The sequence below is a fragment of the Salvelinus namaycush genome, chromosome 8 (assembly GCF_016432855.1).
Source record: "Salvelinus namaycush isolate Seneca chromosome 8, SaNama_1.0, whole genome shotgun sequence".
Classification (NCBI taxonomy): Eukaryota; Metazoa; Chordata; class Actinopteri; order Salmoniformes; family Salmonidae; genus Salvelinus; species Salvelinus namaycush.
In genome coordinates this window covers 55719921-55742754 of record NC_052314.1, presented here as the reverse complement: position 1 = coordinate 55742754, position 22834 = coordinate 55719921, and the positions used below count along the sequence as shown (strand labels likewise).

Sequence of the window (22834 nt, the reverse complement as noted above, 5' to 3'; positions counted from 1 at the left end):
GTGAAAATGCTGCCCCCTAGCCCAAACAGGTTCAGGCAACACCGGATAATAGAATATCATACAATTCTGTTAAAACGTTGGGTGAAATTAAACCTCTTCGGCTGATCAGATCCTATGTGATTAATCACCGGTGTGCATTAGTCTCTAGGCTGGTTTGCCCTATATACTTTCTTCAATAGGTACTAACTACAGATAGGAGAAACTCGAATCTAGGCCAACTCCTAAAATCCAACAACAGCTATTATCGCGACAGCATGAGTCTGGCAAACTCATCTCTAGTCGTCTATACTTTAAATCACTTCAAGAATGCCTTCTCCATTGCAAGAGAGTTACACTATACCCACTGTGTTCAGGATGGCTTATCTGTCTAAGTGGAATCTTACAGTCAAGCCACACACAAACACACACACACTCACACAAACCTTCCACCTCCCACACAACTCACACCTTCATTATCAAACCTATCAAACCATTGCCCCGTTGAGTTAATGGCTAAATGAGCTAAATGCGGCTAAATGCAGCTAAATGTGCCTTAGAAAGTTCTTTCCCCCCTTCCCTTTCTTTTCCGTCTCTCATTGGAGAGTTGCCATCATTAGGAAAGCTCGAGAGAGCATGCTACAAGACGAACCCTTATTTGGTCAAGAACACTCACATTGGCCCCTGCTATAACAAAAATAACCACAGTTTGTTGATGGGAGGACCGCCTTGGAATATGGGACCACACAAGTCAATGGGGGAAATTGGGAGAGACGATTGCTCTACAGCCCATTCCTCATGTCAGTTTAAATGAGTACTCGCAACAAGAGACTGGCATACAAAACTCCGAGGTAGGATTGAAATGAGTTTGTTAATTAGCAGTTATTGAAAGACATACAAGGTTGCACAATGCAATCAAAGTAAACAGGCTTGTTTGTAATGAGCATTCTGTGTTAATTATTAAAAGGGGACATACAAATATCGTTTTGCTGATTGACTTCATTCAGGCTAGCAGACTTTTCATATTGAGCCGCTGTTATGCCTTGTAGCGTCGAACTGCTTTGGTAACCCAACTGTAATTACACAGCTGGGCGTGGGGACTGTAGACAAGGCATTTGAAGTCCACACTGAATTGTAATGAAACTGAACAAAGTCAAGATCTATGGTATTATACTAATAAATCACAGTCGTATGTAATAACATGGTATCTGTCCAACTGAATATAAAGTGTGAACAATTCCTCAAAACCCCACCAAAAATAACACAGTCCACTGAAAAAAACAAAAAAACATCCACGTTCAAAAATGTTGGCTTCCATTTCAAAAGCTTCAGTTTGCACCTTTTAGTCCTTGTACTACTATTTCCACTTGTGCTGGAGTAAAATCACTGTCTGCTCCAGTGGGCTTCACCCCCCAAAAAAATGAAATATTCAACGTTCATCCATTTTCAGAACACCATATGTGAACACACTGTGCTCTGTGGGTAGTGGGAAAAGCCCCTGTCGACATCTCTCCTATCGACCATGCTAAAATCATGTGGCCATACTGGAGATATCAAGGCTTCTTATAGAACAAGAACAAAAAGATTGATATAACCTAGATAACCTACAACTGCCCCCATGTACCCTCATAGTCTCAAAGGGCGATTGAACATCTATTCTTTCTACATTTATTCTTTACCCTTTTATGTAGAAGCGCTATTCACAACCCTGTGAGAGGAGTTGTATTCTTTCAAGTGATGAAATTGGACATGCCGTTCCATACACTTGTCTCTCAGTCGGTGTGTAGCCTATTGACTACAATCTGTTAGGCGATGGTTAGTTGATTGCTGGCCACACATACGTGGGAAGATAAATCCAAGGCGCTGTACATGCTTTGTGTTTCATATTACAGAACACATCCATTGGAATACACAAAGTCAATGGGAAGCAAAAGACAAGGCCATTTACAATACATTTCAATGTACCACAAATGGATAACACTAATGACACGTGTGACCTTACCTGGTTGTTTTCTGTCTACCTTTACTATTCGGTGTATGCTCTTCATTTAAAGCATAGCAGCACTACACATGTTTGCCTGCGAGAAATCAATTCCACCTTGGGAATCAATAAAGTTCAATTCAGAAAAGTGGCGGCCTTTGCCTTCGTCTTACCCATCTTGGAGTTGATGGCGAAAAATCCCTGGGGGTTGCCACTGGTGATCTTGTAGGAGAGCTTGTCGCTGGCCCGGGCATCCGGGTCCACCGCCTCGATCTGGATGATGGACACGTCCTTGGGTGAGTTTTCCGCCACCGACGGGTAGTAGACGGGCTCCGAGGTCTGCGGCGCGTTGTCGTTGACGTCCTGGACCTCCACGTAGACCTCCACGAAGGCCGAGAGGGGCACCACGCCACCATCCGTGGCGTACACAGTCAGCCAGTAGTGCGGGGTGGTCTCATGGTCCAGGAGTTCCTGGGTTCTGATGACCCCTGGGAGAAAGAAAGAGAGAGTAATTAGTTATTTGGGCTCTTGTATTAAGAGAAACCATCCATTTTCTTTTGAATGGAAAACCATTTCACTCCCAGCTTTTATATGGAAATTGTCTTAGTCCATACATATAAAAACAAAAAGTAGTTCAAAGAGCATTTAGCATTCTGTATGGGGATCACACACAAACGCTTAGGCAAAACCAAAATATTCCAGTATATAGATACCACTTGAAAGAGAACAAAGAAAGAGAAAGGAAAGATATGGAGAAAGAGAGAAACTCAGTCCGTGCTATTTTAATCATGGGTAGGTGTCGGTGCACAGCAGTAGGGGGAATATGGTAGGGTAGAAGGTTGGTATTGACATCAGACCCTGCTGTCTGTTTCTACATAACAGGCCTGGATTTGTACAGCAGGCCATATGCCATGAGGGGCCTATAGCTTTCAGCTGAGCAAACAGAGGAGCTTTCAAAGACCTGGACTAACATTTCACAACAATACCCCCGATGACTGAACGGAGATCAGTGGTGGAACCATCAAAACAGCAAACTAGAAAGTAGGCTAGTCAGCCATCCTTCTCTGGATGGGTGCACAGTTGTTTCCCTCAAGGATTACCCAACATTTATGATGTGGTTTCTCATGCACATTTTATTTGGGGCTTTAAAAATATATCTGATCATTAGGCAGACTTGGGTTATGGCATGTCAGGGGTAGAACGATAGGAAATTACTCAGTTAAGAAGACAATCTCTAGAAAATCTCTTTCCATGCAATTTAAGTCAACATTAACGTTTGAAAAAGGTCCCAATGACCTGTTATCGAAAGCAATAAAAGTGAGCTCATTTGCCCGGCACACCTCCGACGGTAATAAATTATAATAAAGCCAGGGCGTGGGCCTGTTTGCCACGTATAGGCAAGCGGTAATCGCGTACTGTCCTAGTCTGCCATATACCGAAGAACGATAAGACACTGCTCCATGGCACCAATCCTACTTTTCCTACTGCCTGCCTTTCAAAACCCTTTGTTGCTCCCTGTAACTCAATGAGTTGCACTGCAGGTCTATAAACCGAGAGACAGGCCTACCTTTCACCTCAGGGGGGAATAAAAAATATTCAGAATAAAGAGAAGAAAAAAAGAAATCTCCAACACCTGTCACTGACATTTCACTTTTCAGAGGTTTCAGAGTTTTTATTCACCTCAGAGTTACTGTATCTTATGTCTGAGGTGCTTTTTTTGTCATTACTCATCATTACTGCTAGCCAGGGTTAGTGGTTAGCTTGAGGCGTGTAATAAGGCCCGGGAGGCAGGGTGGCAAAGGTGGAAATGGATAGCACTGTAACACTCCATAACACTTCCTACAGCCATGTGAGGGTATAACCTGCCTTCAGACAATATTCACACCCCTTGACCTTTTCAACATTTTGTTGAGTTACAGACTGAATTTAAAATGGATTAAATTGAGATGTTTTGTCACTGGCCTACACACAATATCACATCATGTCAAAGTGGAATTATCTATTTCGAAATTTCAACAAATGTATTAAAAAATGAAAAGCTGAAATGTTGTGAGATACTAAATTGTCCAATTCTTTGAAAAGAAAGGCACCTATTGGTAGATCGGTTAAAAAAATGCAGATGCTGAATATCCTTTTCAGCATTGTGAAGTTATTAATTACACTTTGGATGGTGTATCAATACACCCAGTCACTAAAAATATACAGCCGTCCTTCCTAACTCAGTTGCCAGAGAGGAAAGAAACCGCTCAGTGATTTCACCATGAGGCCAATGGTGACTTTATCATAGTTACAGAGTTGAATGGCTGTGATAGGAGAAAACTGAGGATGGATCAACAACAGTGTAGTTACAACATTGTTGTAGAAACATTTTATGGAATCAATACTGTAAGTCGCTCTGGATAAGAGCATCTGCTATATGACCAAAATGCTAAAATGTAGTTTCTCCAATATACTAACCGAATTGTCTACGTGATAAGCAGGAAGCCTGTACAGAATAAAAATATTCCAAAACATGCATCCTGTTTGCAATAAGGCACTAAAGTAATACTGCAAAAGTAGTGTACTCTCCACATTTTCAAGCATAGTGGTAGCTGCATCATGTTATGGGTATTAGGCTTGGACAGTATACCGTACATTTTAATATTTGTCGCTACTTTTTAAGTAAATACCTGCAGTCAACTTGTGCAATACGTTAGGAGATAAAGCAGTTTGCGTTCTTCATTTCACCTGTCACATTATTTTTCATTATGAAGTTTACGGTAGTTCCCTAGGTGAACCAGCACAACGGGAGAAAGCGGGAGCAGCTGTGTATTGACAGAGATCGCGTTTATATGGAAAGTCAATAGTCATTTTTTGCTTCAAAAGAGTGATCAGTGACGTGCAACTATAGTTTTTCTTTCACAAAAAATACATTAGTACAACACATTCGGCAGAAAATAGCTTCAATTTCATCAAATGACAACAGAAGTGCAACACTATGTGGCTGGCAGCCACACAAGTAAATGAGCTTACGATGATAAAGCAAAAAACGATACATGGCCATCATATTTCTAATGTTTATCATAGAATAAATGTAACCAGCTACATTTCCTAATGTTTTGCTTAAAGTTAATCTTGCATTTTACCTGAGAAAAGTAAGCTGGCTACACCGAGAAAAGTATCAGAGAAAGGTAGTTACACATCAGTCGGAGCGCTGTCGTTTGAATTCTAATCCGAGTGGACGGACACGTGCAGCTGAAGCACAACATTTGTTTGATGCTGAGCGAAAATTACAATAAGAAGCATTATAGATCTGCGTTTACAAAACGTAGCAAGATATTTCATATACGTTTATTTCAATTTTTGGGCCACGAAAACCAAATAATTCTGAGATAGGGCGACCCCTAAGTTTAACTTGCTAGTTATCTAAGTAAGTGGCTGAATTAATAAGGGTGTTTGAGAAGTCAAAGCCCTTTGAATGAGTTTTCTGTACAACTACCACTGCATCTTGATATCCTTGCATTTTTTTCTCCGCTCTGTTCTAGGCCCATCTGCTACTCCCCTATCTTCTCTAAGCAGAGCAGGCAAGCCCGTTGCCCTAGCGACTCCCAGACTCCACACAGACACAGCGTGTACACAGTACTGTTCTTCATTCAGACAAGCATGCGTCAAAACCTTGTTCATTTGCATAATAGCTCTCATTCACATTCGCTTGTAAATGTCAACAAAAATGACATTCGGTCATTTACATATATATGTATAACTTTATTAGCTGGATAACTTGTGCTAACTTTGTTAGCATTCTGGTAAAAGATGCCTAATGGCCTTTTGTGTTTTTTGCCCCCCCCCCCCTTGTGTACTAAGCCAGTAATATATATGGTTATTAAAATCTGGAGACCGAAAAGATTTGGTCCTCAGATCCCCAAAAGGTTCTACAGCTGCACCATCGAGAGCATCATCGCTGCCTGGTATAGCAACTGCTCGGCCTCCGACCGCAAGGCACTACAGAGGGTAGTGCGTACGGCCCAGTACATCACTGGGGCCAAGCTTCCTGCCATCCAGGACCTCTATACCAGGTGGTGTCAGAGGAAGGCCCTAAAAATTGTCAAAGACTCCAGCCACCCTAGTCATAGACTGTTCTCTCTGCTACCGCACAGCAAGCGGTACCGGAGCGCCAGGTCTAGGTCCAAGAGGCTTCTAAATAGCTTCTACCCCCAAGCCATAAGACTTCTGAACATCTAATCAAATGGCTACCCAAACTATTTGCATTGCCCCCCAACCCCCCTATTTTGCGCTGCTGCTACTCTCTACATGTACATATTACCCCAATTACATTGACTAACCGGTGCCCCCCTGAATATAGCCTTGCTACTGTTATTTTACTGCTGCTCTTTAATTATTTGTTAATTTTATTTTTTTTCAGTATTTTTCTTAAAACTGCATTGTTGGTTAAGGGCTTGTAAGTAAACATTTTACTTTAAGGTCTACAGCTGTTGTATTCGGCGCATGTGACAAATAAAAATTTATATCACCCAACCCTAATGGATATGCTTGTAATCATTATTAAGGACTGGCGAGTTTTTCGGGAATAAATGTTTTTGCGGAATGGACCTAAGCACAGACAAAATCCAAGAGGAAAATCTGGTTCAGTCTGCTTTCCACCAGACACCGAGAGACAAATTCACCTTTCAACAGGACAATAACTTAAAAGACCAGGCAAAATCTACACTGGAGTTGCTTACCAAGAAGACAGTGACTGTCCGAGTTACAGTTTTTACTGAAATCTACTTGAACATTTATGGCAAGACCTGAAAATGGTTGTCTCCCAATGATCAACAACCAATTTGACAGAGCTTGAAGAATTGTTTAAAGAATAAATGGGCAAATGTTGCACAATCCAGGTGTCAAAAGCTCTTAAGAAAGACTCACAGTTGTAATCGCTGCCAAAGGTGCTTCGATAAATTATTGACTCAGATGACTCAAATTAGATATTTCTGTTCTTTATTTTACTACATTTGCAAACATTTCTAAAAACATGTTTTCACTTTGTCATTTTGGGGGTATTGTGTGTAGATGGGTGAGGAAAAATATATATTTAATCAATTTTGAATTCAGGCTGTAACACAACAAAATGTGGATTAAGTTACGGGGTATGAATACTTTCTGAAGGCATGCAGGGTGTAATATGGTCGATGTCATATGGGTATACAGGCTTGTCAAGGCTTGCTGGCTGGCACCGAATGTGAAATGCACCCAAAGGGCCATCGTGAGGCGGAAATTTAAAAAAATACAAAAAGTGATTATATAATGAAGTAAACCGATTACAAAAACATATATATTGCCACAAAAAAACACAGTCAAAATGTGCAAGTGTGAGTTTTTCTCACGGAAGCACTGCCGACTACTCACTGCACTCACTGAGAGAGCTTCTGGGAGGAACAGATTTGCAAATGTGAAGCATGAATAAGAAATGTGAGTGCTAATCTGACTGCTAGCGTCCTGCGAGAGCATGGGGGAAAGAGTATGAGTGAGAGGCAGAGAGAGAGAGGGTGGAGATTGGGAAAAGAAGGAGTGAGGATGAGATGGAGAGAGCGGTTGAGTGGGTAAAAGAAAATGGAGCGAGAAACTAAGATTGTGTGTGTGTGTGTGTGTGTGTGTGTGTGTGTGTGTGTGTGTGTGTGTGTGTGTGTGTGTGTGTGTGTGTGTGTGTGTGTGTGTGTGTGTGTGATACATTTCTGTGTCTGTGTGTAAAGGGTGAGAATGTGTGCTATTCAGACTAATTGTGTGTGAGAGACAAGGTAAAAGAGAGACAGCTTGAACAAGAGGGATGAGACATTTATTGTGCCTGTGCCAACGCAATGCCCATGCTTGAGTGCTCATCCGTTTGACTGGGAGACACTGGCATAGCAGAACCATTCCACTCGCTCACGAGTGTCAGGCTGTCAGAGTGCCCGCTGCCAACCCTAAAGCCATCGGCATGGAGAAGATGACTTTATATTAGTGCAGTTCTGCACTGCTACAGGTGACTAACAAGACGGCATAGTCATAGAGGACCTTGACCCAAACTCACCCCTCACAGGAAACTTCAACAAACCGTGGTAGATAAGGCTAATTGGTACGATAGCATTGTAATGGTCGACCGGCGGAAGGGAGAAAGTCCAAATCTCGTATCTTTTTTTAATAGTTTGATGAGGCTCTGACGCCTAGAATAGTTCCATTTTAAAGAGAGAACCATTTCGATGAAGCTCTAACTGAACACAATGCCAGTTTCAGTTGACATCTACTTTTTATACAAACATGAATGCGTGACTGGCTTTAAATAAACATACCAGAAGACAAAGCACCTATCGAAACATATCAAATCAATAGTTGGCTGGATAATTACTCACAGAGGGTGTAAATGATGAATCAGAGGTATTTAGCCACCACACCTATACCATTTCATTCCATTCGCTCATCAGTGTCAGGCTTTTAGCAGCCAACCCTAAAGCTATCAGCATAGAGAAGATGACTTTATATTACTGTTCTGCACTGCTAGAGCAATTATCGCTGAATTATCACAGTGAATTATTGCAATGTTTGTTTATGTTTCAATTAATCCCGGATAGGATGGGTTGCCAATTAACCATTTGACATGAAAATAAAATGTAATTCCTTCATTCTAGTGGTGACTAACAACAATACTGCATAGTCATAGAGGACCTTGATCCAAACTCACCCCTCACAGGAAACTTAAACTGTGGTCGGTAAGGCCAACTGGTACGATAGCATTGTAATGGTTGACTGGCGGAAGTAAGAAAGTCCAAATCTTGTATCTTTTTCATAGTTTGATGAGGCTCTGACGCCTAGAATATCAAGTTCAATTCAAAAAGAGAAACATTTCAATTAAGCTCTTTCTGAACACAAGGACAATTTCAGTTGACATCTACTTTTTATTCAAACATGAATGCGTGGCTGGCTTTAAATAAACCTACTAGAAGACAAGCATCTATCGACAAAGCATCTATTGAAACAATAGTTAGCTGTATAAATGTGTATAAATCATGAATCTGAGGTATTTAGCCACCACACCTATACTTCTAGGCTAGTCAATGAGGAAGTTGCAAAATGTGCCCTTGAGGCAATAAAAACAGTTGACAAAGCTAGGCAACCTACCCAGACAGATTTGCTCTCTCTCTCCTTTCTTTCCCTCTTCCTTGCATAGCCTACAGCTACACCTTCGACAGCCACCTAGCACAGCAGCTAGGCTACACAATAAAAAGAGCTGTCCCTACAATTCTGTCCCTACAATTCTGCCATCTCATGTAGGCGTGTGAACTGCAAAGTGTGTTCGCTTCAATTTTTATTTATTTTATCTTTATTTAACCTTTATTTAACTAGGCAAGTCAGTTAAGAACAAATTCTTATGTACAATGACGGCCTAGGAACAGTGCGTTAACTGCCTTGTTCAGGTGGCAGAACGACAGATTTTTACCTTGTCAACTCGGGGATTCGATCAAGCAACCTTTCGGTTACTGGCCCAAAGTTCTAACCACTAGGCTACCTGCCGCCTCAATCAGTCTCCGGAAACAGGTCCACCGTGACATTTACTCAATAGCTAGTTACAGCGGGGAGGCTGGATGAAGTCTACTGCACAACACACAGCCACTGAGTGTTGTTTTGACAAAATGGTGAAATAACATGGTTGTGCTTCGAGGCGCCGAGGAAAATGGCAGAGGAGGTCTGGAGATCTGAGGACAGAAAACATTTAGGTGGATTGGATAAGTCCAGCTGATCCAGGCCAAAACAAAAAAGTAACACCCAGTGGGGGTAGGACCTCCGGAACTATACTATGATGTTCCCTATTTAGTTCAGAGGATGAGGTGTGCTCGGTATTTCTAGCATGTATAGGACCACGGTCCCTGTCATGAAAGGGGGTACATAGTGGGCGGGGGGCTAAATTGTGGAGAGACACTCTTTTCCCCAGAAGGCCTTGTAGCTACAATGGTGTCGCCACAAATGGAGAGGATTGCACATGCCATGGATATCAAAAGCTGGCAATTGAAACAAATTAGAGCGCCAAAAAGATTACCGGTTGTCAAGAGAGGATTAGGATTTGCAAAATCCTGTTTATCCCCAGTGCTTATTTTCATATGGTAGCACGACGTCTACTTCAGAAACTGAGTCAATATCATATTTTTCTGGCATTGAAAACGTGTAATGAGGAATTAGGCTGCAGTCAACTTTACACAGCCCAGAGAAAAACTATTTTCACCGTTTTTTCCTATTGTCGACAAAGATATCTACAGAAGTCGAGATGGTCTTCCGGTGACCTTCACAACAAGAGGCCGTACAGGAATAATTTACGTGCTTCGGAGACCACGAGAGAACAAAAACGTGTCTTCTCAAGACCGAGAGATCAGCTATTTCGGCTTACGCCAGCACTCCCTTGCTCTGCACTTGAAAAAGTCAGACGTTTGCTTTGAACTACCTCTCGGTAATTCCGCTCTCCTTTCCCCTCGCATTCCTCAGCCTTCTTAGGACTCCTGCCTCACATGCTTACATAAACTTTCTCAGTGCTCCCCCCCCCCCCCTCTTCTCTTTCCACCGGCCCTGGTGGAATGCTTCAAATTCCTCCACCACGTAGAGCCCTGGGTGTATTAGAAAAAGAGTCCTGAGCTAAGTTTCCCATGCCCCCTCGAAATCAAATCATCTCTTTGGATCCAAGAGTTCTCAGAAGCTAAGACCTAGCCTAGCCCTGCACTTCCAACGTTTTCCGGTCCATACTGTAAGTATTAATGCCCAAAACGTTTGAAAAATTCACAAGGCTATGAAGTGCAGCCAAAGCAGAAAAACTCCACCTCATGGGATACCCACATAGCCTACAGGTCTCGCGTTCGCACTCATCATCGTTATTACTTTATAGAATGATGGATATTTCTGAATAAATACGGACAGCTTGAGTTACACATGGTAACACATCGGCCAAAGGCGTAGAATCACCATGCAAAATAGGACTTAGCAGGCTATTGAAGTGTCAAAGACCATATCGGGGTCATTGACGAAATATGGTGGCGCTTTGAAGAGTGACCAGCATTCAGCGGGTATTCAGTACATTAGTGTAGATCCGGGAAAACAGCCATCAAAACAGCTGCATGATGAGTTCACACAGTCTCTCAAAACAAAAGTGAATTTCTCTCCGCTTGCCGTGCTGTGCAGGAGCACCAAGTCTAGGACCAAAAGGCTCCTGAACAGCTTATACCCCCAAGCCATAAGACTGATCAATAGTTCATCAAATGGCTACCCGGACTATTTGCACCGACCCATTTTTTTTTTTTTGCACTGACTCTATGCACACTCACTGGGCTCACACATACTACACCGACTCCAATGCGCACGCATGTGCACACGCACACACACGCTTACAAACACAAAACATATCACATCTGCAAATTGACGCTACACGCATACACCAACACACTCACACAGACACACTTTCACACGCACTGCTGCTACTCTGTTTATTATCGAACCTGATTGCCTGGTCAATTTTACCCCTAACTACATGTACCTATTACCTCAATCACCTCAACTACTTAGTACCCTAGCACACTGACTCAGTACCGGTACTCCTTGTATAAAGCCTCGTTCTTGTTATTTTATTGTGTTACTAATTCCTTTTTTTAATTAATTTGTGCAAATTTGCGTACTTTTTAACTCCGCATTGTTAGGAAAGGGCTCGTAAGTAAGCATTTAACAGTAAAGTCTACACTTGTTGTAACAAAATGTAATTTGATCTCTCTTTGACCCGGCGATCCACCAACCACTTCCGCTTCGCGCATCATTGTGCATTTTGTATACAATCGCCACCGGAGGCATAAAACAGCGCTATCAACAGCTGGGTTTAAGGGAAATGGTACTTTAAAACTTTAGACAAACTGAATCATTTCAGCCAGCTTAACAATGTGGAGCAGTGTGCTTTAATCATATGGTCTTAAAAGGGGAGGGAACTAACTAAAAGCACTAAACAACTGCCATTTACTAAAACTGCATCAACAGACCAGGGGGGCATTAACGTTTTAAAGCGGCATAGATATTCAAAACTATAGCTTGATGACACTGTGTAATAAAATAAGAATCCTATTCTAGATTCTCTGGCCCAAGGAAAAACTAAAAGAATGGCTGCATTCATCTGGAGTGAGGGGGAGAGGGGAGAACGCAGCGAGATACAGAGTGAAAGCGAGAGAGTCTTTAATGAACGAAAGGAGAGTGATGCAATGAAAACATGCCTGATGGGATTTTTCCTTTTTTTTTCTGGCAGAATTTACCCCATTAATTCCAGTTGAGGAAGCCTATTGGGACATGCCCAGGCAGCTACCATTGTCACAGAGTGCAGTGTTATTTCAAAAGGCCTCAGAGCGGGCCTGTGAGAAGCGCCACCTGGTTTAATATCATGTTATAATTTAAGACCTGTTCCCTCCCGGCCCTCCGGTGCCATGCCCCGCTCCTCTGATAATAGTGGGCGCGATGTACCGTCTGTTTTCCTCTTATCGCAAAATGTTTATGAAGCCCCCTGAGATAGTTGCCCACTGACACCGACTGTACTCAATGCGCCGCGGTAAACGGTTCCCGCGGAAAGGTCTTTTTTTTGGAGACAGATAAGGCACTTTGAAATATAGGCCTGCTCTCGTTTTTCCAATAGGCTGCCGTGCTGACATTTACAAAGGTTGATTCTTTTTTTCATTCAATTTTTATTGTTTTCGGAGATTAGAGATTAGAGTGGCGTTTAGGCCTATAAAAGGCATTATGGTTGTTGAGAGTTATGACAGGAAGGTTGGGAGAGTATGGGAGTTTAAATGCATGTTTGGGCAGCATTTTCTATCCTAAGCTTTTCAACCCTAAGAGGCAACCATGGCACTTAGGCCTAAACATGTCAGTGTCTACATCTGTATAACACTGGATTTGAACCCAGTGCCATTAAGCTGCTGTCTCTGGTCATGCTACTGTAATTCTGATGTTTCCTGTCTTTGGTCTTTACATTGGCAGCTTGACAGTAAACATGACGGACGGGGAATTCAAAAGGAGCATCTTCATCTCCCGCCATTTGATTTTAAGTGGCTGTCTCTCAACACATGAAACCTCAGGATTCGTTAAGCCAAGCACTGTTTCACTTTGACATTCAGTCAGTTACGCTTTGAGAGCCAATGCATCATATAGAGATGCTGTAAAATAAACAGCCAGCTAAGCCTTTTGTCGGTTACCCCTTTCACTGCAGTAAAACTCCATTTTGATTGCTATGATCGGAAAACAACGACTTCATATTCAGGTGAACATGCTACAGGGAACTGTAGGTATTTTCAAAGTAACAGGGGAACACACGCCAAGATAGAGAACTGAAAAACAAAATGGCTTCTAGGCCCAAGTTTCAACAATCGAAATATCCCAGTAAAGATCAATTTGATTCTTTTCTTTTCTGTCAAATGTGTGACAAACATGTAGTTACAGCAGTCTTGTCTGCAGAATCTCTGTGCAATCATTAGCAACTTGTGTAGAGTCATAATTTACAGTAGTTTACATAAAAAGAAAACAAAATGTCACCAACCATTATTAGCCACGTGTCACGTTCCTGACCTGTTTTCTTTTGTCTTGTATTTATTTAGTTGGTCAGGGCGTAAGTTGGGTGGGTTTGTCTATGTGTGATTTTCTATGTTGGGATTTTGTGTTCGGCCTGGTATGATTCTCGATCAGAGGCAGCTGTCAATCGTTGTCCCTGATTGAGAATCATACTAAGGCAGCCGGGGTTCACGTGTGTGTTTGTGGGTGTTTGTATCTCGTGTCAGTGTTCGTGCCACACGGGACTGTTTTCGGTTTTGTCACGTTTGTTGTTTTTTTGTATTTGTAAGTGTTCAGTTTCGTTTTGATTAAATCAATATGAGCACTAACAACTCTGCGTTTTGGTCCGACCCTTACTCCTTCTCCTCATCCGAGGAGGAGGAATTAGACAGCCGTTACACCACGGGTCTCAATTGCCTAGATTAGCATGACAAGAGTTAACTCACAATCGAGCACACCATCTGCACGTGGCACCTTCACAGGTTTCTAAAAAAGACTTACTGGACAGAGAGAAACAACAAACTTTAACTGGGGAAAGTGTGCTTTTCATTTAGCACCCTACAATCAACTTTGCCCCGCTGCACATTCCTGGTCCTGTCGCCCCAGCAACGGCGCTCAAGCAAAGACCATTACAAGTCATGCGGCTCTTTTGAGTGTGCTGAAGAAGTCACACTTCTGGCTTGTGTGTATAGAATCAAAAAAATAGAAGGGACCGGGCCTGGGTGTTTGGGTTCAATCAATCTCCCATGAAGCTTTGGTGGTGCAAACATGGCTGGAATAGTGAACGCAGCCAAACATGAAAAGACAAAACCATTCGCCACATACCTCCCCTATCTGGCATCACTGAGGGTCGGCCCTACCTCGCTCTCGACAGGAAGGGAAATGGGGGGACAATTTGGGGAAGAGAGGTGGGAGGAAGGCCAAATTTGAAGAGGGGAAAACACAAGCTCACAGAACTTTGTCATTCCACGTCAAACTAGTTCATTTGCCTCCACAAACAGCTATTTCAGCACACCGGCTGCCTCCAGTTTGAAGTGAAAGGGCAACGCATACATTATCCAATGAGCAAAGGGCAACGCATACATTATCCAATGAGCATCTGGACGGAAGAGGCGATTCCACTGGGGCTGTTGAGATTCCTTACGTTTTTCCTACATAAATGCAAACACACCGCATGAAGGCCTACACCTTTGGTCACCTTTACTACTAGTATATTTTAAGCCTGGAGACTTTTATTAATATGCATTTGCACCTCTTTTTTCCCCTGTTAAGTGAATCAGTGCAAATTCAATTATCACATCTTGGTTTTTCACCTCGGTTCACAAAGTAGGCTAACGAACTTAAAGACATGACTTCAATAGTGCTGTCAAAGCAGCATTTAAACTAGCAGTTCCTGGAGGAGAAACACAATGAGAGAGAGAGTCTGGTCGAACTAGCTCTTTACGTCAAAGGCCGAAATACAAGGTATTAGGAGTTCTAACAGAAAGACATGCTTAATTGATCACAGATAACCCTTCCATGGCCTCATAATCGGCAGTCAATCCTTTAGCGCAAGCACCAAGTCTAATTGATCTACTTTGAGAACGGTCTCCATCGATTCACTGATGGCGCCGACAGAGATGGTCGCCTCGCTTCGAGTTCTTAGGAAACTATGCACTATTCATTTTTTTTTTATGTATTATTTCTTACATTGTTGCCTCAAGCATTTCACTACACTCACATTAACATCTGCTAACCATGTGTATGTGACAAATACAATTTGATTTGAACAATGTACCAGTACAAGACTTATTGGGCCTATGCCTATAGCCTACCTCGCCACTAATTAAGCACAGTCCATGACAAACAACATCCTCCACCCCTCCCTCTTCCCTAAGCAACAGCGGCAGCATTACTGGCTTTTTTACAGGGACGTCGGTGAAAAGCATTTATAGTGCACTGCAGAGTGAAGACCATTAAGAGTCGATCTCAATTTAGATTCACAGAGAGAACGGAATGTCATGTGGTTTTTGTCCCAAATTAATACCACTCACCACCTCGACCACCCCACAACAATAACTTCTACTAGTGATGGTTGGGGGGGGTGTACAGTTACATATTGGGATATCTTCTTTTTTTTTCTTCGATATATCATATTGACAATATCCCAATATAGTTTTGAGCTAGTTGGCTAGCAAAACTCCAGTATTTTTTATTCATAGCTTTTAAAATATGGAGCCAATTTGTTTTTAGAACTTTGATTTCCATGACTGATCAAAACCTGTTTCCTCATGGCTCTCTCTTGCCCCTCTGCAGCAGACATGTGGTGAGCAATATGTTTGGAACATCGAATCGCAATAAAAATCACACTATAGATTCACAATATATATATATATAGAATCACGAGAAATACAATAAATACCGTATTGGCACCTAAGTATTGTGATAATGTCTTATCTTGAGGTCCCTGGCAATTCCCAGCCCTAACTTCTACGCCCAACCACAACAACCCCCCCTCTTACTAGAAGCCTCAACTAGCCTACTTTATAAAATAAGTCCATCTTGTTGTTCTTCTCTCTGTATCACGACCTCAGGCTCCAGTTGTTTGTTCCTTTTTCCAACTAAAGGTTTATTAAATCAAGGAACTAGATTCCATGCCTGGCCCTGGAAACATCAATCAGGTTAGCGGCATACCTAGCTGGCCTTAAGTGTGTCAGGCCCCCATTAGCTCCATAACCCCAACAGCAGTGTCTGAGCACACACGAGGACAGAATTAGCCTGGACTGCACACAAAATCTCACCAGGGCTCCACATAGCCCACAGCTCTAAACATGTTTGTGTGATGTGCAGAAGTAAATACAAGGGCCAGAGATCCAGAGGGGCCAGACGTTTGGCGGATAAAGCCGTCTACAGTCGGACAATAAGAACTGGATAGGGGGGGAAACATGTTGATTCCTATCTTAGAAGTAACAACTTTCTGGGTTTTGCTCATCTTATCTTGGCCTAAAAATTGCAGAATTACTGCTGTTAGCAAAAGCAAACCCTGAATCGGGTCAAAAAATATATTGAAAGCTGAAGTTACATAAATTAATTTCCACCTCTGTTCACTGAACTAAATTAAGCTTGTAACTAAATATAAAGTTAAAGATTCAGGCTTAAGGAGAAAAACTAAGGGCCAAAATTGTATCTTCTTGGCAGTAAGATGAGAGGTAAGGGAGTCAAATGGGCACTAAAGACCTTTTCATTTGCACATTCCTCATCACTACCCCTCCATTCTCAAACCCAGGGGTTCAAGAGGATAAAGGGAATAAATAAAGCATGCATAAGGAGAACATGAGATTCCAAAAGGCATTTAATTTAACCAGCCACAGATGTTAGCCAGCCTTCCCTTACTAGTCCCCTCATAAAAACCTTTCCAGAGCTTAAGGTGTGTGTGGCTTCTGGCATGTACCCTTTGGTTTTAGCACTTTTTCATTTGTTTTCTTCTCCTCTCAACCCTTGTTTTCCTACTTGTCGGAAAGCACTAGGTGCAGCTGCATGACTGGGTGAAAGCGATGCTGGGTGTGCACCCTTTGTTTTACATTGATTTCTTGTAGAGCATAATCCTCACATGGTAACCTCACACCCCCCTCTGCTCAGACCAACCCCCCAAACCATCCTTCAGTCAATGCATGAATTCCCAGGAGGCACACCGTTGCCTTGGGCATATTTGGTTTGCTACCAGCTATGGCTGTGATCCCGAACAATGGGGCTGAATAGCAGGACAATCATATCATTGCCACTTCTGATAAATCACTCTGAAGGCAATGGAGGTCGAGGACAGGGGAGGAAGAGCAGGTCAGGAGCTCCCGGTGACCTGCATCCAATACATTCAGGAGTGGGATTTCAAACAAGAAGTGGGTGTCCTTCACGGAAACAAGAACACTTCTGAGACTCGGCCTAAGATCCACAGCCCCAAGCCAAGGGCAGAGTCTCAACTAACAAACCACAGAGCAGAAATCTCTGTTGCCTAAATATAAGGCACTTTGTTTCAAAACGTCAACTCCCTAAAGAGTGCACTGTGTGTGAGAAAGTTTCTACAAATGTTGATGAGCGGGACCGAAGCCATTTTTAAACCAATCTCAGATGAGTTTCAAATTGCATTTCAAGAATCAAAAAGTCTCCCTCCAGTTCGCTCTGTTTACATTTTCCCTCAGTATTTTTGAACAAAAGAGGTAGAATTATCTACAAGCAACAATCTGACAACTACCCCAGAGAACAATCACACTAAGACTGGACAGGCACAATAGCTGACAGATGGTCCTTAAGGAGCAATGCTTCATGCCGGCTCATCCCGTCATGCTAATGTACCAGCAAAGAAAGTGTGATTTCCCCACAGGTTCACGGAAGGCCCTAATTTACTCCGCTTAATAAAGTGTATGTCTCCACCTGAATCTAAATTAACATTCTCTCATCAATATCTCATTGAGTTACTTTAAAATCTGTAAATTACATTTCCAGAGACTTTGCATTGAACTTCCAGACTTAGGGGATAGACTACATATATGCTAAAAACTTTATGTTTATTCATCAAGTTTCACCGGCCCATTTGTACATTAAATATGTATATTGCCATGCAGAAATACATTTTAAAAGGGAAAAACTCACATTAAGCCACCCAGATTATGGTAACTATGTTTAAAATGAAGGGCAGCAAGCCAGGTCTGACACACCCAAAATGGGGTGACCAGTAGCTTTTTGTGGCAAAACCGTTTGAATTCCGGACTGCTTATTTTTAAACCCTTGGCACAGGTTCTTTAACGTCCGTGAGCAGCTGGAAAAAAAAATACTCATACTTTCTTTGTAAGACCACAAAGAGGCCAGCAAGTGCATTTCACCAGACACACAAAAAAATGTAGATTTGCAATACTGAAGCAGATATGACAATCACAGAAAAATAACTCTCTCATTATACAAACAAGTTCCATCTCATGTGGGATTAGCCAGCATGCTGCATTACCCATTTGCATATGACTCGTTTTTCAACATTGAAACAAAATGCCGTGTTTAGGTCGTGTGGGAAAGGGAGAGTCAGTGGGTCAAATCACTAAGCAATCCTCTTAATTCCACGGCAACTAGTTTGGAATGTCTACTGCAGGTCTAGGACACAGCTGCTCCAGCTGTTCCTGCCATCAATTATCTTCCCTCAGACAGAAAAATGAAAGGAATCAGGAAGCTTAGCAGTTCTCCAGGAAGCAACCCTCACCTCCATTCACCATTTGCCCCCACCACTGATATTTCAGGGGGGGGGGGGGGCATGGGCAGACAAGCATAGTCTGCACAGATACATGGGATTACATCCCTTTTCACATCCCAGTCATTTAAAATTCATGCATGCCCATTTGGTGCCTTAAATAATAAATGATAAACAAAATGGGCCTTCACATAGGGGCAATATGGTAATGACAAAGAGGGGGGAAAAAGTGAGAAACTCACCAGTCTCTTCATCAATGGTGAATATCCCTAGGCCAGAGCCGTCCCGTATTGAGTAGCGTATTTCTCCGTCTCTTCCTTTGTCTTCGTCTTGAGCCGTTACTTTCATTACGGATGTCCCAATGAGGGCGTCCTCTTTTATAAATCCCTTATCCACAAACGAGGGGAACCACGGGCGATACAGATTCTCGTTTACGTCCACTACATCCACCTCAATAAAGCACGTCGACGATAAAGACATGGGCTTCCCTTTGTCCTTGGCTTTCGCCGTGAGATTGTACACCTGCTTTTTCTCGTAATCCAGATTCTGCAGGATGCGTACCGCGCCACTGAGTTTGTCCACCTCGAAGTTGCCGTCCCCGTTATCGCTGAGGCTGTACCGTACCTGACTGGACAGCCCGACATCCGGGTCGTGAGCCTCCAGCCACATAATCACAGTGCCGATCGGGAGGTCCTCCCTCACTTTCACGCGGTAATTGGACGGGATGAATTTGGGAGGATTGTCATTGACGTCCTCAAGAACGACCTTTAGCAACACTGTAGACACGAGTTGAGGTTCATTAACAGCCTGATCACACGCAGCAATCTTCAGAATGTAAACCAGGTGCACCTCGCGATCCAGCTGCTTTTTCACCGTCACTACTCCAGTCAGCTCGTCAATGGCAAACTGGTCAGTGTCGGCCACAATCGAATACCTGATTACTCCGTTATCTCCCTGGTCCTTATCGGTGGAATCCACCTGGACGATTTCAGTCCCCACTGGTGTGTTTTCACTTATTTCCACCGAATAGGAGTCTTGCAGGAACTGCGGACTGTTATCGTTAGCATCCAAGATCTTAACATCTAAAAGACGCGAGGAGGACTTCTGCGGTATTCCCAGATCGTAGACTGTGACGTTCAGTGTGTAGTGGTCCGTTGTTTCCCTGTCCAGTGGAGTGTGAACCAAAAGCCAACCGGTGTTCATGTCTACAATGAAACGACTCTCTGTATCTCCTCCTGAAATAACGTACACCAGTTTTCCGTTAAAACCACTGTCTGTGTCGGAGGCGCTTAGAAGGACTACCCTAGCCCCAACCGGAAGGTCCTCTTTGACCTCAATGACACTAGGGAAGGACTCTGCAAACTGAGGGGAGTAGCGGTTAACCGAATGGATGTCCATTAAGTTATCGTCAGGCTCAGTTGCGGTGTGGATCTTAGTGCCATGAAGAAGCTTTTCTGCCAACATGGTAGCAACCCCAGTGTCGACGCACTTCAATTGGACAGGCTTGCGAGCTGTGATGACAGTGATGTTCATAATCATTGGTTCAGTCTCATGCTCTCCATCACTGGCTCTGATCTGTAAACTATGGAAGGACACTTTACCTGCCTCCCCCTCGCTCAGTGTTCGTTTCAAAGAAAGCACCCCCGAGTTGGAGTTCAACTCAAAGAGATCAAGTTCATTCCCAGCTTTAATGTCGTACCGCACTAGCTGCAATTCGTCAGCGTCAATTGCAGACACCGTCGTTATCTGCTCTCCCACGCCATGGTCTCTAGGCACCGTGACTTCACAGTCGACATTTTCGAATAGAGGCTTATTGTCATTCAGGTTATTCAGTGTGACAGTAACTGTTGCCTCCACCTCCCGTCGGAAAGGGGAACCCCAGTCTGAAGCCCTAATTTTGAGATTGTAAATCCTTGGCATCAGCTCGTAATCCAGCTCTTCTGAGGTGCCGATGACACCAGAGAAGTAGTCGATGACAAAAGGCTGCGGGCTCACGTTGGCAATGCTGTAGGTCACATACCCGTTCTCGCCACTGTCTAGATCAGTGGCTTTCACTGCTAACACGTTGGACCCTACGGGTACATTCTCATCAACGGTGGCCTTGTAAGAGGTCTGTTGGAACTCAGGAGCATTATTGTTAACATCTATAATGTCAATGATAACCTTGGTCGCTGCCTTTTTGTCACTGGTAATAACTTCTAGTTCAAATTTTGGGGCATAATCCGCGTAGATGGGTCCAGTTGTGGTAATTAAGCCAGTGTCTGGATTAATAGCAAAACGATTCTTCTCTGTCTTATATCTGAAAGCATACTTCAACTGTGGATACTTTGGCAATGCAGTTACCATAGCAACGGGTGTATGGAGAGGGGCAAACTCACTGAGATTGACCCTATAAACAGCATGTTCAAATTTAGGGGGGCCCACTTTAAACTGAGGGGATGTTACATGTACCACTTTCGCTGAAGAAAACTGTGGGGGGCTTCCTTTGTCCTTGGCCTGTAATGTGAGGTTGTATCCGAAAGGCTGGGTGTCCCAATCTACATCCTTGACCGCTTTGATTTTGTACTCCTTGCTCCCGGGACTAGTTCTCATGGCCTTAAACTGCTGTAGGGGGTCGCCCGCCACCACGCTCAACGACGCGATCTCCCCGTTTGGTCCCTGGTCGTTGTCTTCGACGGTCACTATGGCGTAGGTGGGGTCGCGGTCGGCGCCCGAGGGCGCCAGGGTGACGGCGGTGATGACAGGCGCGTGCTCGTTGGCCTGCTCCACCCTCACCGTCAGCTTGGCCATGCTACTGAAGCCGCTGCTCCCGTAGAGCTTCATGCCTCGGTCCACGGCTAGGATCTCCAGGTCATACAGCTTGGTCTCAGAGTGATCCAGCTTGCCCGTCAGCGTCACCACCCCGCTTGTGGGATGGACGGCGAACATATCTGTCCACTCCCGGAAGCTGTAGTAGTACTCCCCGTTCGTCCCGATGTCGGCGTCCGTGGCGGTGACCTTGGCCACGCTGGTCCGTATGGCTATGTTCTCGAGCAGCGAGACGCTGTAGGAGGTGGGAGAGAACAGAGGCCTCAGGTCGTTGGTGTCCTGGACCTGGACCTGGACTCGGGCGCGAGCCTCCACGTTGGTGCCCCTCTCCACAGCTTTGACAGTGAGAAAGTAGTGGTCTTTGACCTCCCGGTTCAGAATGGCAGTGCTGCCTCCTTTGGTCCTTATTCTCAGGAAACTAAAGTCTCCCAGGATGTAGTCCTCTGCTTTGAAAAGGTTCTCATTGTCTCCTGACACTATTTTGTACCGTATCTCCCAGGTGGGGTCTGTGATGTAGATGCCCATCTTGGCATGACTCTCCAAGTAGGTCTTAGCAGCAGAGTTCTCGTATATGGTGGCATTGTAAACAGAGTGAGTGAACTGCAGGGCCAATGCCTTCTCCGTCCTTTGGTTCCCTGTGCAGCCGCAGAGGAGCTGCAGGAGCAGCATGAGCAGTGAAGTCAAGTATTTCCCCATTTTCGTACCGTGTTCTCTACCAAACCACCTGGAGACACACAAAACAGAAGGTCAGAATCAAGCTCAAAAAATAAACATCAAATTAAACATTTATTAGATTTTTCAGAAAATCTCAATAGGGATGGATCAGTGCTTTAATTTAAGAGCATCATAAAATATATGTCTTTGTGCTAACAAGCAAAAGGGCTAAATGTTGAACCTTCCTTAAGAGAATTGTGGTTTTAAAGTGGCACGGTGAAAGTCTGCTCTTAATATCTGCTCGACAAAGGTCTCTAACCTTACTCCTCTCTTTACTGTGAGCCTCACTGAGCTCATTTAAACGGCATGACAAACGATGGTCAGGCTGACAAATGGGTGTTATGTGACCGAGGGGGAGAGGGAGAAAAGACATAGGACAAATAACTTATTTATCTTAGCCGACATTCCTCTTACTATTTCAGCAACAGGTTTAACAGAAAAGATACACTACGTAAATCCTGTTTGAGAGCACAATTCAGAGACAAGTCTCTTCACATCAGAACATATACTCATTTAATTCAGTCCTCTATGTACAAATGATGACGGAGGTCATTGGTAATGACAAAATAGTT

General features: G+C 43.5%; 1 protein-coding gene across 1 annotated transcript in view; it reads right to left on the bottom strand.

The window, feature by feature from the left end:
• Positions 1 to 22244, bottom strand: part of LOC120052867 (protocadherin Fat 1-like) — a 90800-nt gene extending 68556 nt beyond the window's left edge. The window contains exons 1-2 of the mRNA XM_039000057.1: positions 18983 to 22244; positions 2131 to 2445 (exon numbers count right to left, since the gene is read on the bottom strand). Of these exons, the coding sequence (XP_038855985.1) occupies positions 2131 to 2445; positions 18983 to 22244 (3577 nt within the window). The remainder of the gene's footprint in view (positions 1 to 2130; positions 2446 to 18982) is intronic.
• Positions 22245 to 22834: the final 590 nt, after the last annotated feature.